Raw genomic sequence first — 18,117 nt, 5'->3', positions numbered from 1 at the left:
ATGACGCTACTGTCTCTTGCGTAAAAGAAAGTACTTCTCGTGTGTAAATTGCTTACGCCTGTACGGTTTTCAAAATGACGTATTGTGGACAGCCACTGCATTCACGGCCACGATTCGGCAAGGTCTTTCGAGCGCCTCGTCCTCTAATATATTCGATTAAACATTGCCGCCTGTCGTTTGCGTGCTTTGAACCATACGCACATTTCCCCAACATTACTGCGGGTGTCCTTTCTGTCGTCAGCCATCGATTCAACGGTCGGTGGATCTTTGCAGACAAGCATCGGCGATCAGGCAAGACCTCTGCAGTCAAGGGCTTTGGCTCTGTACGAAAGTAAGTGCCAAACTGGTGCACGCCTGCATTGCGGGTGAGAAGGAGAGGAAGTTTTATCGCCCAAATGTGCCAGCAATTTAAGGGCTTCTCTGATGGCCTCGGCCCTCTGAACTATCTACGGCATGGATGTATTTCGGAATTCTCGGGAATGAGTTTCAGAAATTATTTTTTCAAACTCGGGCATGGTCCGTACGAACGGATAGTGCATTTGTTTAAAAGAATGTAATGGGATGTGAATAACTGCTCATTTTAAATTGAAAAAAAGTCATTCGGTATTACCTTTTCACGGCTCACCTGTCCACATTTTTAATTAATTGGCTGAACGTTGCACGCGCGTGACAGTAGTTGGTCACGAGGAGGGATATTCGTGCGTGTGCGCCGGTTCTGAAATGCTCCTTAACTTTGTAAATCGTCCTCACAAGTCCAGCATTTCATGAGCAACGATGTTACTTTCCGAGCCGCGAAATGGATTCGGGCAATGACACCACACCCTATGACGTCACGTCCCACGCGGTGGAACGCGACGTCATCAACGTGGCTCAAAATCATACCTCTATCGCTGGATTTTATAGTAACGTTTTGGTTGTAGCGCTTGAATCGATTCGTGCGGTTTTCTACGGGGGAAAATCCCTCATAGCATCGCGACTTCAACACTTACTTCACACTTATTGGTCAATGTTTACAGGAGTTACTCTGTGACCTCATGTTACAGAGAATAGACGGATGGACAGAGCTGAGTATTGGATTTTCAGGATGTTTTGGCTTATTGATCATCCACCACGCAATCAGTGTATTAAGTTTATTAAGCGTTAACGGCTATGTTCCAGCTGTTCATGTCTCTCCCCGTGGTCGGGTGGATTTCTCTCCGGGCCCTCTGGTTTTTCCCTCCACATTTAGAATCAACATCACGTGTTTAGAGTATTTGGCTGCTTTACATTCCCAAGTGATAAGCCACTTCGTTGAGCTGTCGTTTGTGGTGTCGGTCCCTTCTGCAAAAGGGTTACACAGCTCAGGGGGCCTTACCAGGTAAAACCAAAAATAATGTTTTATAGTTCAGTCACGCATTAGTTCAGCACATCGTTCGCGAGCGCCTGCCCATGCAGAAAATGGCCACGCAATTGTGCGCGCGTGTATACATGTGGCATGTGGGGAGCGGTGGTGTAGCAGTTCGCACACTACGAACCCGGCGACCCGAGTTCAGTTGCTGCTCATGTTCAACACCAGTGACGATTATCTGAACTGGTCGTGGGCCTCCCCCGAACTCTAATCAGCCTCAAATGATTAGCTGGTGCGGTGTGTAAAATAATCGCCACTGGGGAGACAAAGGCGGCCGGGCGTGGTGCCGGCTACCCACACCCCTCGCCCCTCGTGTCCCGTGCCGGCCTTCAGAGGTGCTCGCTAACATCATTTGCCCCGAAAGTCTGTTAAGGCTACACTTGGGGGATCTTCGTCTTTTACATACAACATGCTCACGTGTCCCACGTCTACCCTTTCCAGAGATGCAGAACATTTCGGCCACGTTACAAAACGTCGACAGCTCTCAGCGGAATCTACTGAGCGGCGTCGCCAAGCTCTCCGCGGCCCTTGAAGTAGAGCGGCAGAATCTGAGCGCGATCCTCGGCGCGTGTGGGCCCAACTGCGCCGCGACCTCTGCCAAGTTGACCGACCTCTCCATCGCCGGAAACTTCAGCAACGTAGGTGCCCGATACTCCCCGAAGCCGCACGACATCGCCCACAGCCCCGTTTTGCGTCGGCCCACCGCCGTACGTGGGCCCGAACGCTACCGAGGGTTTGGGGATTTGTGCCGAGTAGTGGTGACGCCTGAACTGGCAGTGACGCACACGATGGAAACGCGCGTCCTAGTTGGTTCCCGTTGAGCGGTAGCGTGTAATGCTTTGGTGAGCCATCCCGCCAACCCCTCCCCCCTGCCCGCCCGCCCCCAATGCCATATCGGTCATGGGGGTTGTTTGCCCATACTTCACCACGTGGAGGGGGGGGGAGGAGGGGGCTGCGGTGGTGCACAGGATCTGTGTGGATATCTCCACGTATGATAACCATGGTTGAGAATCACACTCAGGTCAGTGGGTTCGTAGCGCAGCGTGCTTACCACAGAGCCTCTGGATGTAAATGACTTGTTTTATAATTTACAGATGGCGAATCTGTCCGAACAAATTGCATCGGTGGACTCTGCTCTCAAGACCAACATCAGCGCGTTGGTGCTGGAGGTAGGAAAACCCTTGGCACTGGACTTTGCGCTAGTTCACAGCCAGTGGGCACATCCGTGTCCCCTCCAACTGATAATGCAGTATGCGTTAGCACATGTTCACATTGTTCGTGTAAATTTGGGGTTATTCCACGATTGTTGTTCTTTAACCACATCACTCCTCAACTTTTGTCAGCGCTATCAGCAACGTGTTTAACGGTTTACTCAACGTGCAACAACTTAAATCGATTATTATCATAGAGGAATCGATTGCTCTGTACATGATACACCCATCAAACCATGCCCGCAAGTATTGGTGTTTCGCGTGTGATCATTTTTGCAAAACGCAAAATAACGGCCAATTCTTGAACTGTATTGTGATCCTGAATCGCGACGACTCATCGAATCGTGATGGGGGGGAAATTGTGACATGCCGGGTGGAAAGCCTTGTTTTATAATCATAGTGTGGAGCGGTTGGGGGCTTAAAAAAATGTAATTTTTTGGAAATGATTGTGAAATTCACAATGCAAATGCGTGTTTTTCCCCGTGTTTTTTTGTTTGAGAATGCAAAAGACTTTGCACGCTTTGCCAGTTGTTTGATGTGAACCCGACTGGCTTGCCGCTTGTCTCCACCACAGGGGAACAAAACCATCGCCGACATCCCGTCGCGAGTGAAGAACGAGACGGGGGCTGCAGTGGCAGGTACGAGCAGAGGGGTGGCGCTCACAGCGCGGATGTGTAACGCTTGCTCTGTCGAGTTGTGTGTCACGTGTATGCGTGTGGAACTTCTTTCGCACCGCACGTAGCCAATGCATTTTTTTTTGTCGGGGGGACAAACGTCTTTGGTATTTCCATCGCTGCTTGTGCTGTGTTCGCATTTTGGCGTTCTCTAGTCTGAGACTGGTGAGACTAGGCCATAAAGGAGCCTGTCTCTGGTGTCGGCCAATCAGTTTCAAAGACGGAGCATACATTATCATCAAACGATATTTGTGTTGCATGTTTTGCCACAGATATTTGTGGATAATGCAGACTCAACGCAATGGGTAGCATCCAGAAGCATCCAGCAGCATCCCAATGCCTTGTGTGATGATGTTACGCCGAGGCAGCGGTACAACCACTAATTTCTACTCGCGCGACTTAGTTCTGTTCACTCGATCACGTTATATCCAATTCGCATCCGCGTTTTAAAAAAAGTGTTCCCTGTGATACATTCATCATCGCGTTCTATCCAATTCGCGTTATGAAAACAACACGCATGTTTCCATGGCCCAATATCCATATGCTGTGCATTATCCGTGTTTAACTCGTTTGATCCAGGAAACCCTTCGGTTACCAAATGCGCCATATGATCAGGTGTTGGCAGTCCTAGTTTTTTTTTTTAGAATCTAGAGACTGGAGGAATCTGATGAGCAACGAAGCTCTTCCTAACAGACGTCCATCGTCAACGCAATGACTTGTGATCTTTTTTTTTTAAGTCGTGAAAGAATATGAATTGCTCTGCCGTTTCTCTCCACCCCACAGACGCTCAGAAACAGTTGGATAACATCAACGTCACCGTATCCAACATCCGGACAGATATCTTCGACAAGTTTTTACAGTCCAACTTCAGCGTTCAAATCAATTCCATAAACACCAGCATCACTCCTGCGCTCAACCAGTTTCCAGATTATGAGCACTACCGGTGAGTCGCACACACTCACAACCCCTTGAGGAAATGAGTTTAGGTGTATTTTTTGGCGTGGAAAAAAAGACATCTGTAAATTTAATTGTAGCTACCGTTGTGTGAAGACATCTTTCCACGCTGCAGTGTTGATCATGGCGGTTGTTTGGCCATACTTCACCATGCTGAAAGGAGGGGGCCTCAAGACCGGTTCAGATGTCGCTCGCCACTGATGTTAGTGGGAATCCAACTCAGGCCTCTCGCTTTATAGCTTGGGCCGCTTAGGCCGCTTGGGCCCTGTCACTGCGAACATTGGGGCCACGTCACCACTGCTAAGACGCGTGAATACAAGTATGGTACCGTGTCCTCAAATTTAATCTCCGTGGCTCTGCTTGAATACAGATCCGCCTCAGCTATCGCCATTCATATGTTAATGTATTATTATGATCATTGCTATGCATTCATTCGGGGTGGCGATGGCGGTTACAAAAGCCACGGCATCGACCCCGTGCAAATGACGACTTTGGTGTTCACTCACTCACTCGAGGCACGTTGCCAGCTGTGTCTGCATGAGCGGCTTCGCGTCCTTCCTTGGCAAACGCTTCCTATAACCATGAAGTCACAGTCACCTGTGACCAATTGACCCCGGAATGTACCTGACCTCGTCAGATCTTCGAAGCTAAAGCAGGGTGGAGCCTGGACAGCGCTTGGCTTGGCTGGATGGCTACCTTCCGATATAGCCAGTGGAGGGTGGAGCAGCAACATCCACTGTTGGTCGAAACTGCGATGCTTCTGCGCCTATGCTCCCTGCCTTCACCAACCCCACTTTGAACTGATCAGTGTGGTGGAAAATGGTCAAAAAACCCTTGCGACCGATGCAGGCATGAGGAGGCCCTCGTTCAGCATCCATCATTGGGAAGATCACTGGGAACAAATAATGGGAACATGCAGGGTTTAGGAAAGGTTTTCTCTACCATTGACCACGTTAACGCTATCGATCGGATTCCGTAAAAGACCAATAAATATCAGATATCATTGGACTGACAAAAGCTGTACGTGCGCGTGTAGAAGCTCCTGCCAGATTAGCGGAGTGGCGCTGCAATTTTGACGTTTATTCTCCTCCGTCCGCTCACGCACACCCGCACACACACGCACACACACGCACACACACGTACACACGCACGCACACGCACGCACACCTGCGCACACACACGCACACACACGTACACACGCACGCACACCCGCGCACGCACATGCACACACGCGCACACACGCACACACACACACGCGCACACACGCGCACGCACACCCGCGCACACACACATGCACATGCGCACACAGATGGATCGCCGGCGTGGTACTCTGCTGCATGATACTCGCCATCTGCCTCATGAACATCCTGGGCCTGCTGTTCGGCACGTGTGGCTACGACACACATAAGGGTCCCGTCGACCGCGGCTGTGCCTCAAACTGCGGGGGATCCTTCCTGATGGCGTGAGTCCTCGCATTTGTAATAAAAACACTGCGATAATTTTCTATTGTCGTTGATTTATATGGACCCCTTAGAAACGCTGGCCACCCCCATATCCTGCCTCTTGAAGATCAGAACCCCCCCCCACCCCCCTGTAAGCCGCTGCTGAGCACGACACAGCTGACTGAGTTAACATTTCAGCACTTGGCTTTATTGGAGAAATATAAGTCCTTCTATTTTTTTCTCTCAACAATTTTTCTTCTTCCAGAAAGTGCACGTGGTGCCATAATAATTATTCATAATAATACTGATGTTTAGGTTTGTATCGCGTCGTTCACGCAAATTGCCCTTAGATTTTTTTGGCGAAACCAACCGAGTCACCATTTCTGCTGCCCCCCCCCCCCGTAGCTCCGTTGGCCTGAGCTTCATCTTCTCGTGGATCCTCATGATCTTGGTGACCATTCTCTTCTTTTCCTTCGGGAACGTCCACAAGCTGCTGTGCGAGCCCCTTGCCAGCAAGGACTTCCTGAAGGTGCTTTGTGCATTCACCTTTGTAATCAATCATGCTTTCATCACAATAATAATGATAATGGTGAGATTTAAAACCACCGAAGACCAAATCGCCCGGAATGCGCCCAATATCGTCAGATCTTGGAAGCTAAGCAGGCTTTTGCCTGGATATTTTTGGGATTGGCGACCACCACGCATGAAACAGGTGTCATATGTTGACAGTCTGTTTTGTAGAAAAAAATCTATTGTTGTGCTGTACTTATGTTCCCACTTACATGCTCCCAACTTTCACCGACCGGCACTGACCAACATGGTGAAGTACGGTCCAATATCCCTCCACACAGATCTGCACATTGTGGGAATAAGCGGGACCCAGGGCCAGATCAAGGCGTGGGGGCTTTAGGAGCTGCAGCCCAGGGGCCTTCGCCAGCTGGAGGGCCTCCAGAGATGAAGTGAAAAGTTATTTCGTTTGTGAATACCGAATTTTATTTGTTTGTTAGCCTTGTAAAAAAGAAAAATGTTTTTCTTTAACTTTGTTTTCCTTTTTAAACTATTACTGTGGGCCTCACGGGACCTGTAGCCCAGGGGCCTACAGAATATTAATCCGACCCTGGTGGGACCCTAAAATAAAGTAAAATAATTCGATAAAATGCATGGAAAAATAGAGCCTTTGGCACTTTTGGACGAGCCACCCTCTAGATAGAAACATTTTTGTTGTGTTTAGTTTGTTGTCCTTCCCTTGCACCTTCAATTAGCACGGTCAACTGCATACGGTGCGAAAGAAGGTCATCATACATACATTACCGTTGAGAGAAGTTCATCATACATACATTACCGTTGAATTAATCGAATTTTTGTCACTGGTCTGCTCAGCACTGTTTCCAAGTAGCAATGTCATTCCATGTAGCAAGGAAGATCACGAGCAAAGGGAGCATTTAGCAATGTATGTGTTGATTTATTCTCTTTGGAAACATGGCATAAAAATGTGAAGGCATATATGTGGTGATTGTGACAATCAAAAAAGACACAGCAAGCCACAGGCGTTTCATTGCCAAGAAAAATAAGTGTCTGAGAACCATTTGGCAGATGTTTTGAAGATATTTTGCTGATGTTTTTTATTATTATTTACGTAAACTTTTTTTTTTTTATTCCCGCAGCATCCATAGTCAATCGGCACGGCGCTTTGTAGTGGAGTGAAGTGTGGGTGATCCTACCTCTCCAGAGGGGGTCTCTAAAACACCTTCTTGACGCCGCTGTTTCTCCAGCAGTGGCATTGAGCAAGGAATTGCAGGGCTGAACTATGGTATTGTAGGTGTTTCCTTATATTAGCCGATGCTGCTGCTATTTTTTCTGTTACTCGAGAACAAATCTGAAAGGCAAGATATGTCTTTGGACTATGTTTTTCTTTCTTTCTCTTGCCTAAACATAGTCAGCAAATAAATAAAGTTGTACGTGGTACGTATATAGCCTCGCAACTCCTCTTTTGCTGTGTTTGTTTTTTGTGTTTTAGTTCGCGGACTCGATGGCATTTCCAGGAATCCCTACGGGAAACAACTCTATCATTCTACGGCTGCTCAACATGAATGGCAGCGTGAGCACGCTGGACATATACAAGTGAGCGTGTGCGCGAGTGCGTGAGCGCGAGTGCGTGAGCGCGCCCGTCCCGCGCCCACGGCCACCGCCACTCGCCGCGTCGCCGACCATTTGCCCGCCCGCACGCGGAAAAAAGGTCACATCGGTCGCGTCGGGGGCATTTACTTTTTAAACGTCGGACGCGCGTCTTCCTTTTGGGGTCGCGCAGCGGCGTAGTTCGGCTACCACGTGTCTCCCCACGTGTCACTCCGCGCGCGCGAGCAACGCGCGGAGGAGCCCTCTGTCGGGAACCGAGTCGAGCCGCTCGCTTTCTCCCTCGATTTGTACGGCGACGTTGGCCGCTGCCCGGTACCGATGACGAGCCGGGCACGGCGACGGCGGCAGCGTCGGAGAGCCGAGCCGATCGGCAACGTCCGGCGGTAACAGCGGCCGCCGCCGATGTTTCGTGACCGAGGGAGAAAGTTGAGTCGGTGAGTTCAGTTATTGACGAGGCTGTGCGGGTGCGTGGATCAAAACGTCGGACATCATGTCGAGCATGTCGGAGTTCGCTGCCGTTCACTTGCCCGTGTCGCGGAGAAATTGACAGCTGTTGTCTCCTTCTCTAGTGGCTGCGCTAAGAACGGTGGCACTTACAGCGTGCTTAATTTGGAGACGCAGTACAACCTCGACAACTACCTGAACATCACGAAGGTAGTGATGAATGTTTTTGTGCCGTGTGCATTCGAACAGTGAGTGGGTGGTTGAGATTGGAACGTCCGTGGATCACAATTTTGCTAAAAAATGGAGTGACATTTTGTAAACGGGGGGAGGGGGGGGGTTGGGTAGGCCGATCGTCGTACTTGTGTCCGGTTCGTAATTTTATCGAGGGTTCTTTTTCATACTCGTGGTCGAAAAATGTTAGGGTACGATACAAGGTGGTCCCGCGAAATCATTAAGCTAACATTTATAAATACAATACAGTATTGAAACGGGTGATTGTTTATCATTTGCTTCACAAAGACCAGAGTTGTTTGGTAAAACTAAGTCAATATCGACGTTTAATGTTTTTCTACCATCGAGTCAGTGTGATGGACGGCTACGACGTCATTGTGAGTGTGTAATAAGTCTCGCTCTTGTTACCCCACAGTACGAGGGGGATCTTAATAAAGCACTAGAAAAGATGAACGTGTCATTCAGTGACATCAAGCTTCTGAATGCTGCAGGGCAGGAGAGCTTAAAAAACTTCTCTGACAATGGCTTGAACAACATCAACTTTTCCACATTTTTCACAGAGGTAAGTTATTGTTAATTTGCTTCATTAACCAGGTGAGAGTGTGTTCCACCATTGTGTATTGTCAGAGACGCACCGTATCGTCGCTCTACACGTGTGTGTCGTGTACGCACGGTCACAGTTGTCGCGATCTCTCTTTCCATTCGCAGATCGACAAGGGTGTGGTGAAACTGAACTTGTCTCAATTCGCGATGGAGTTGAGAAACATCTCCAGCAACGTAAGTGGAACAAGCGCGCGGTTGGAGCGTTACGGGTATTTCTCATCAAATTTTCGCCCCCCGCCTCACCCCCCCCCCTGCCCCTTGTAATCGCCGTAGTTATTGTAACAACGGGCATGCGCGTTGTGTGGTTTTCACGTTGGCGATGCGCTCGTTGCTAACGCAAATTCTTTTGATTTCGGCAGTCTGCCATTAACGACTCGGCAAATAATCTGGAACGGATGGACAGACAACAAGTGGTGCCCTTGCAAGAAAAACTGGTAATGAATCTGTGTTGTTGTTGTTGTTTTGCTGCCTTGTTCAAGCTCACATTTGGTGTTGACAAATCTGCAGGAATTGATCTACTCGTGCAATTTGTACTTTAACACGTAGCAGGCTCTCGTGACCAATATTATCCGTAATAGAGGTTATTTTGGGTGAGATCACATACTTCTCTCCCTTGTTTACATTAAAGTATTTATCCCGCGTGACTAGTTCTACTTGCTGTTATATCGTTTTCTGCATTGTTTTTATTGATATAACTCGTTGACCGCCCCGACTGGACAGCTGGAAAAAAAAAGATCTTCATAGCTCCTCGGATTCCTCCAGAACAAATAAAGATTCAGATTCTGTCAAAGGAGCAGGTTTTCCACCATACTGACCACGTGACGTGTTTATTGTCACTTTGAAATAATTGGCGCTTGCCAATTTTTGCAACAACCAAAAAACAACAAAATTGAAGAATGGCTTCTCGTCTCAATGGGCTCTACTGGGGAAATAAATCTCGGATTCTGATTGTTCCCTCCATGGGCATACGTTTCATTCTCTTAGTTCTTTCGGTAAAGTCACGTAGGTAAAAAATGAAATTAAAATTAATAAAAATAAAAATAATAAAATCACGACGTTTCGGAGGCAACACAAGTCTCCGTCATCAGGTGGGACCGTCACAGCAAATCTGACCGTCACAGCCAGATTTGCTGTGACGGTCCCACCTGATGACGGAGTCTTGTGTTGCCTCCGAAACGTCGTGATTTTATTGTTTGATTTTTATTAATTTCATTTTTTACCTACGTGACTTTACCGAAAAAACTAAGAGTATGAATTTTTGCAGTCACGAAAGCTTAAAATCTAGAAATACTTTTCATTGGCGGCTCGTGACGTGTCCACTAGGTGGGGCTGTTGTGAGTGACCTCTGAAAAAGACGGTGTTCTCATTAAGACAAACCTCGTCATGTTATTGGCCTTTCCGTGAAAGATGATGTCACTCTCTTATCTACCAACGGTAGGCATTCGTAAACAATATGAAACTAAACAACAAAGCGCTCAAATACTACTCTTAGGTTTATTTTCGGTAAAGTCACGTAGGTAAAAATAAAAATAAATAATGGAAATAATAGAAATAAAATAATAAATCACGACGTTTCGGAGGCAACACAAGCTTCCTTCATCAGGTGGTAAAAGGCACAGCAAAATAACTGTAGTGGGAGTTATTTGTGATGGGGCATTAATATATAGGGGGGAGGAGCCAAGGGGGATGGGTGCAGGATGGGGGGGTGGGGTTTGGGGTGTGGGTGGAGCCAGGTAGGTCAAGGTGGTACGAAAAGACAGGTGGTACTAAAAGACGGGTGGTGGAGGGTGGAGAGTGGCGGTTGAGGTTTAACATATCATTAACATGTCATTAACATGGTTAATCACATCTTTCCAATGATTGCTCAATTTGAATCCATCTTCTCGGTTGAAGTTATGTGTGTGTTTGTATATATGCATGCTCAAATACTGTCCCCATGATCCTTAAGTCCACACTCCGCAACGCCTTTGACACTGCCAAAAGCCGTGACACTACCACATTTGCACAGCGCAACCTCGAGTCGTGATATCGTGTCATCACAGCCACGGGCCCCTTCTCATCGTCCTGAATGTTCAAGTTCAAGTTCATTTATTAGGTATAGCCCTGTGAGCCATCCGGCTCTTGAATCGGGTGCAACCGCAACAAACAAAAAACAAAAACATGAACAAAAAACATCTTAAAGTGAATATGTAACTGAGTGCAAACAGAAAATCCAAGAAAAGACAGTAAAATATTGCATAAAAAGCACCGTACACAAAAATGTGCAAAAAATCCCAGTGGGATGCAAGTCTCAAACGGCGTGGCTACAATGCTAGGAGCTGATAATCGCAATGACTGAAGGGGGAAATATCTCACTCGGACGCCTTCACAGCCGCCCCGAGGCACAAATCAGACTGTAGTGTTGCAGCAGCGGTTTCTAACTACTTAAAATGTTATCTTCGTTAGGCAATTCACGTTGAAATAATCAACTAATATATTTAAACACAACAAAACAATTTCTAGAAAAGTATTTTTTTTTATTAGAAATAAGATTTCTCGCCTCTAGCGGCTTGGTAGGGCGGCAACCCAACGCCCCCAGTGGACGAACCGCGCCTGATACTTTCATAAACATTTTATAACTTCTCAATTTGTTCTATACCATTTTGCGTGAAATGAATGCGTTACTTTATCCTGCTATATTTACTAGAATATTCACATTTGGTAATTTTTATGTTTAGTTTTTCTTAAACGAGGTGTTGTTGTCTAGTGTATCGTTCATTGGTGGTATCTGCCGATTTGTTTATGTGACTTAAATACTGCCCTCTTGCCAACTCCCCGTTGCAAATGAGATGTTGATCCCACAGATCTATTACATAACTATACACATACAACTACTAAACGGGATTTTTGTCCCCTTTTAACAGGATGAATTGAAAAGAAACATCGAGTATCTAAGGGACGAGGCTAATAAAACAAAGGTAAGTTGTTGCGTGTCTTTTGCAGCTTCCAGTTTAACAGAGTTGTCAACAACTGTAACATTATGGGTGGCTGGATGGGAATGTAATAAAAAAGGTGTTAAGCGCCATGAGAACGATTGTTTGAGGGCGCTTTATGCATTTAAATTATTCTGTTCAAACACCAAATTAATAAATTTTTAAAGGAATAACCACACATACTTCAACATGCTAACAGACATGCTTTGCTGACAATTGCATGATCTTTGAAACGAATTGGCCTGCACCAGAGACAGCCTGCCAGAAAGGGTAAAACCGATTCTTATTTTTCATACTTTGATATTTGCGAAAAGGTTTCCATGATATGGGTGGGGGTTGTTGAAATTCAGTAGCGTGGTTAGCGGTGCAATCTATGCAATGAGAGAGACCTCCCTTTCAAATTCCTTTCCCTCTTTGTAGCCTCGCTTCTGTGCCACTGCAGCCCATGGGGTTCGGTACAGATGTTACGGCCTGCACATTAGATAGCTACGCCACCGGTTGAATTCCATGCCCCAAGGGTAATGAATGGCAATGGTCAATCGATTGGCATTGGCGGCTTGTGGCTTTTAAGCGTGAGTCTCCTGTGTTAGGAGGGGGGTGAGGTTCAGCGGCCACAGCAGGTTCACTAGTCCATCAGGTATTCCTTAATTAAAATAATGTAACAGTTATCAAAATAAAATAATAAAAAACTGCTTAAAGTACAGCAGGGAGCTGTCCAGCTGCACCCACGGCACCAGCTCACCCAGCACCTCTGGTCCTCTGGCCCAACGCCCATTATATAAGCGGAGAGCTCTCCCTGAATTAATTAGTAAATCTAGCTGTTCCCAAATTACCCCACTCCCTGCGGAGTGGGCCACACCGCCCCAGCAAATCATCCCGGGTGTGATGTCCACATACCCAACGAAACCAGCTCGCGCCCTCCAACCCACACAAAGTGACCAACCTCTAGCCGTCTTCACAGGCGTGGCCACGGATGAGAACACCTGTATAAGGTGAGGCTCATTGCAGTCGCCGAGCTTAGTGATGAGTCGCTAATATGATTGTGTCTAGATTTGAAGCTTTCGTGACTGCAAGGAATCATATTCTTAGGTTTTTTCTGTAAAGTCACGTAGGTAATTAATTTTGATGTTTTACCTACGTGACTTTACCGAAAAAAACCCCCTAAGAATAAGAATATGATTGTGCCGGCTTGGACAAGGAACGCCGGTCTAAAACTGCATAGGATAAGCTTGCTTACAGAGCTGGGCTGGTACATACAGACATCCCACCAAAGACTCAGGATTGGAACAAATGAGCATCATTACCCCTATAATAATCTCATGATTTGTTCAGATTCAGCCTGGAAATAAGATTAAATAATGATGGGGGGAGGGAGATCCTTACGTCTCTGTGGAGGTGTCATCACTTAATGATAGTACCGTGTTAATGGGCTCTACTTAGATGGCAAATTAATACAAATTATAACAACATTGATAATTTTTCAATTTAAAGCTTTCGTGACTGCAGGGATTCATATTCTTGGTTCTTTCGGTAAAGTCACGTAGAAGGAAAATAAAAAAAAAATTATAAAACAATAAAAATTCTCACGACGTTTCGATTGCAACACAAGCAATCGTCATCGGGTGTGAAATCCACAGCAAATTTTCTTGCTGCATTTTTTCTTGCTGTGGATTTCACACCCGATGACGATTGCTTGTGTTGCAGTCGAAACGTCGTGAGAATGTAATTGTTTTTTTTTTATTTCCCTTCTACGTGACTTTACCGAAAGAACCAAGAATAACATTGATAATGTGAATGTATATATGCAACGAATGCAAACTGAAAAACCTCCATAACTTTTCACAAGTCGAACAAAATTACGATAAAATAATTTGCGCGAGCTGTGCAGATTAAGTACCAAGTCGCATCGAGCGCTCCGACGGTGATTGGCTGTCAACTTATCTGCCCGATTAACGCGGCTACATCCCAGAATTTAATTTCGAAGTCAGGAGCGTGACTTTACCGTACTAGGCGAGAAGGGGAGGGAGTGTGACGATTTAGATGGAGGTGGATACCACGTTGCATCATTGACGGGAGGTTCACCGGCGTTGACTTGAGAGCCCGAGGGGATGCTGACTGGTGAGCTGAAGTTACGCGTCGCAAATTCGTGTTGACGTGTGACACCCACAGTTGGATTAACTCGGGTTGATTCGTGCACGGAGGATCGCGCGCTCCCTCTACTTTGGTGCGAGAGAGGACAGGGAGAGGCAGTTTCTGGAGTCGCGATGAAACATGTCCGCACGGTATTGAGTTTGTGTGTGTGTGCGTGCGTGCGCGCGCGAGTTAACCACCTGTTATCTTTGCAGGTTGAAGTTGGCGACATCAATCGCGACTTTGGAAATTTTGAAAATAGTCTCAATAAAAACGGGTCCCTGCTGATTAATGCGGTAAGACAATCGTGCGTGACGCAGACCGTTCGTTATTTGAATCTTCCAATTAAACCAACTCTCTTTCCCTTGTGATTGGATGTGCCCTTTACAGTCGCAAGGATAATAACTTACGACAGTGGGGCCCATTCGCAGGTTTCCGGATGTTTCTTGTTCGTCCGGATTTTCGGACGAAACCGTGCCGATGTTCCCATAACCAACGCTGGGTAAACTCGCCAGGGCGATGTGATGAAAGCGTGTCTGGCTGTCGTCGCGCGTGTGGGAAAAGTGCCACATTGTAACCGGATGGTATTGGCTGAATCACTTTGATTTTGAAGAGCATCGTCGCTGTTCTTTTAATGGGTGGTCCAATCACAATTCCCACCGTGGGCCATAAGTAAACACCCTCAATTACAGCGCTCCCTTTAATGGATGCTGATTTAAGGCGACCTACTCTCCATCTGTATTGTCTACGGGTCGTACCACGCGTTGCCCGACGTTTTATTCCACGTGCCGGAAGCTTCTTCAGGAACTGGCGGCATGAAGAGGTTCACGTTACCACCTCGATTGCATAAAGTGGCCGGTCACCGCTGGTGGTTGATGTTGGCCAGCCTGATGTTCATTGGCTGCCACTTGTGCAGAGATGCTCAGCCCAGCACTTAAGCATAAGTGGTGAAAGCCACATATATCGGTACGTCATGTAATTTAGTCTCAAATTGACAACTGACTTCACGGCAGTCGTACTCTATGAACATTTTAAAAGTATGTGTTTAAACTAAAAAAAACATTATACAAACTGCAGTGATTCATATATCATTGTCATCGTTTTGTTTTTCACAAAGACGATTGAAAACCTCCTCGGCACTGTCAGAGGTCTACTAAAAGATTACATTAACTGGTCGAGGGACATGGTAAGTGTTTTTATTATTATTATTTAATTTATCTTAAAACGTTTAAAAACATTCCACATCTCCACGTGCATCGCATCAAATAGTGATCCATACACCCCAACAACAACAACAACAACAAACAACAACAACAGACGCCATTCACCAGCAAGTGGCGGTGATGTCCCCACGGCGCTTGCACCCGGCCACTTGGAGGTCACGTGAAGAGTTGAAGGTTCGCTGGCAGGAGGAGGTCGTTGAACAGACCCAGATGTTGTGGGTGAACTTTACCGTGTTCCCCACGTGAACAACAACGCCCTAAGCACCACAACACATGCAGGCGTTCGTCGTCTGGAACACATTTTCCTTCATGACTGGAGATGATTTCACACGTTGAATCTGTTCTCTCCACTAAATGCGATTGAATTGTAATAATTGTTTCATTACATGCATTTATCGAGCAAAGCCTCATGAGTCACTAGACTCTTTTTTCAAGAGGGAGTTATTCTGCTTCTCACCGACTTGTTTATTTTCCTTAGCTGTTTGGAGTTTTTCAGACTTACCAATGCATTCCCTGCACCGGCGTATCGCCTGTCACCTCCCTCCTGGTGTCTCGTGTTCACGAGCCGAGCGTTGTTTTTCACAGCGGAACTTTTGGACTTCGACGTGAATATTGACGCAGACCGTGATCCCGTGTCCCCTAGGTCATGAACAAGCTGGCGCCATGCAAGCCTCTGGCGAACTTGATCGACTCCATCGAGTTAATCGGATGCAAGTACCTTGTGAACTCGATGGTGAGCAAAGTGCGACGTGATAAGACCGTGTTCTTCACTCGTTTTCAGAGAAGGCGGGGGGGGGGGACATCTTCACCAGTGTGTGAGGGTCACCCCCCATCGTGACGTCACGATGGGGGTGTTGTCACGTGGTGTGTATTGTTGGGGGCCGCATGCCAGAGGCCGCCAGTGGCCCTCGGGCCTTGCAATGAAGGACACTTTATAAGAGATCAAGGTTTAGCCCAGAAATTACTCGCTTACACAACTCATGGTGGGAATCGCTTCGAGTAGAGGAACCCCCCCCAAAGGGTATTTGACCAACTCTTCCACACCGAATAAACAGAGTACCCCACGCTTCACCCCACCGCACATGACCCGCCAATCGATGCAACTGTGCCGCACCCATTTAAACTGCCGTGTGGATAGAGGCGAGGGGATTTTAGAAAGAGTCGAAACCGGGTGACCTCTGGATTGCAACTCCAGCGAGCCAGCCACGGTACCACGTGAGAGGGTTGCGGTCCAAATGTGTGACGGGAGACAAATCCATCCGCCGCGTTGCGGCACACAGTTGTGTTTGGTGCGTAGTGTCGACATTTCCCGATGCTTATGTGCTCATGTGCGTGTACGTGCTTTATACACTCTTACGCTGTCGTACAAATTTATCATCCAGTTACATGTGATCCTAAAACAGCTTGGAAGATCGTGCCTTCAAAGCGGCGAACACTACATATATCGCGCGTAGAGTTGCAACTGCAGTGGACTTGCACATAAATCAGTGGCTTCATAAAAACACTTTATTTTTACGAGTCCTCAACGTTTGCAGATTTTTGATGGCATTTCATAAGTGAACCTGCAGATCGTCTCACCTATGTCAGTGCCACCATGACAGTGAGTGTCTTCTTTTTTCCTGTGTGTTCTAGAATTCGTTCTGGTTTGGCCTGGGCTGGGCCACCATTTTCCTAATCCCCAGCGTGATATTTGCCGTGAAACTCGCCAAGTTCTATCGCCGTATGGACACAGAAGACAGCTATTCAGAGTGAGCACGGTCTTTAGTCTGGGGGTTCTGTGTGTGACACATTGCTGTAAAGGGATTTCACTTCAAAGCATTCAAGTCAAAGTGATTTTTACATCCCTGAGCCATTGGTGGAAGTTCCACATTCCTGTGACAGGGGCAAACATTTCCATAGGACAAGCACAATTGATTTCCCCACAAAGTGGCACCAATTTTATCAACCCCAGAAGGATGATGGGTTGAGATCTGTTTTAGACGATTCAAATAGTGAATTCACAAGCTAAAAGCTGGAGCAAAAAGAACCCCAATATAACGTTACATTAAAACGTCATATTTTATCACCATCAGATCCGTTAATTCTTCAGCTCACAAATTACCACGTGCAAAAAATGGCGACAAGGGTAATAAAATGGCTTAAAACTCTTCCCACGGCAAGGTAAGTGTTTGCATCTGACATGTCAAGTTCACCTCTCTTAGACACGGAGCACGAGGTTCCACGTGTCACCCGAGATAAAACACGGAGCGCCTCGAATTGAAACGCATTCCACGCTCGTGCACACGAATCTGCACAGATGCGGGGGAGGGGGGGGTCTGTACGTGCGTATTTTGAACTCGCTAACAGCACTTGCCCCCAACAGTCTGCGAAGGCTCTATGGGGGATCTTTGTCTTTGTTATCTTTAACTTTTTTCGCACCACCGTACGTAGCCAACCGTGCTAATCGGAGGGATAAAAAAAGCAGTTCTAATGAAAATTAGTTTTCAATCTAGAAATGGGTCAACGCATCTATGGGCGTTGCAGGGGTCACCGGTGTTCATTTTGTCAATTGCTCCGCGTGATACCGTGGCTGCTTCGCGATTGTCTTATCCACCTTGTCTAAGAAAGTTGTATTTTCTCTTGCTCAGCGTGCGTTCATCACTTGGTGAGCTTAACACGTGCTCATCTTCTTGGTTCTTTCGGTAAAGTCACGTAGAAGGGAAGTAATAAA

The 18,117-nt window shown here is 46.8% G+C and overlaps 1 protein-coding gene across 1 annotated transcript in view; it reads left to right on the top strand.

Moving 5' to 3' along the window:
* The window catches only part of LOC144931377 (prominin-1-A-like), a 41,161-nt gene extending 23,576 nt beyond the window's left edge, over positions 1-17,585 (top strand). Inside the window, exons 7-24 of the mRNA XM_078855182.1 lie at positions 242-331; positions 1,829-2,025; positions 2,482-2,556; positions 3,173-3,236; positions 4,056-4,215; positions 5,536-5,688; positions 6,074-6,197; positions 7,686-7,789; positions 8,374-8,458; positions 8,895-9,041; positions 9,188-9,256; positions 9,442-9,516; positions 11,986-12,039; positions 14,400-14,480; positions 15,302-15,370; positions 16,051-16,140; positions 17,040-17,155; positions 17,480-17,585. Of these exons, the coding sequence (XP_078711308.1) occupies positions 242-331; positions 1,829-2,025; positions 2,482-2,556; positions 3,173-3,236; positions 4,056-4,215; positions 5,536-5,688; positions 6,074-6,197; positions 7,686-7,789; positions 8,374-8,458; positions 8,895-9,041; positions 9,188-9,256; positions 9,442-9,516; positions 11,986-12,039; positions 14,400-14,480; positions 15,302-15,370; positions 16,051-16,140; positions 17,040-17,155; positions 17,480-17,549 (1,823 nt within the window). The 3' untranslated portion in view covers positions 17,550-17,585. The remainder of the gene's footprint in view (positions 1-241; positions 332-1,828; positions 2,026-2,481; positions 2,557-3,172; positions 3,237-4,055; positions 4,216-5,535; positions 5,689-6,073; positions 6,198-7,685; positions 7,790-8,373; positions 8,459-8,894; positions 9,042-9,187; positions 9,257-9,441; positions 9,517-11,985; positions 12,040-14,399; positions 14,481-15,301; positions 15,371-16,050; positions 16,141-17,039; positions 17,156-17,479) is intronic.
* The last annotated feature ends 532 nt before the right edge of the window (positions 17,586-18,117 follow it).

This window comes from Lampetra fluviatilis, chromosome 4, assembly GCF_964198595.1.
Source record: "Lampetra fluviatilis chromosome 4, kcLamFluv1.1, whole genome shotgun sequence".
Taxonomy (NCBI): Eukaryota; Metazoa; Chordata; class Hyperoartia; order Petromyzontiformes; family Petromyzontidae; genus Lampetra; species Lampetra fluviatilis.
Note: the sequence above shows the minus strand (reverse complement) of the source record. Positions and strands in the feature narration are given on the sequence as shown.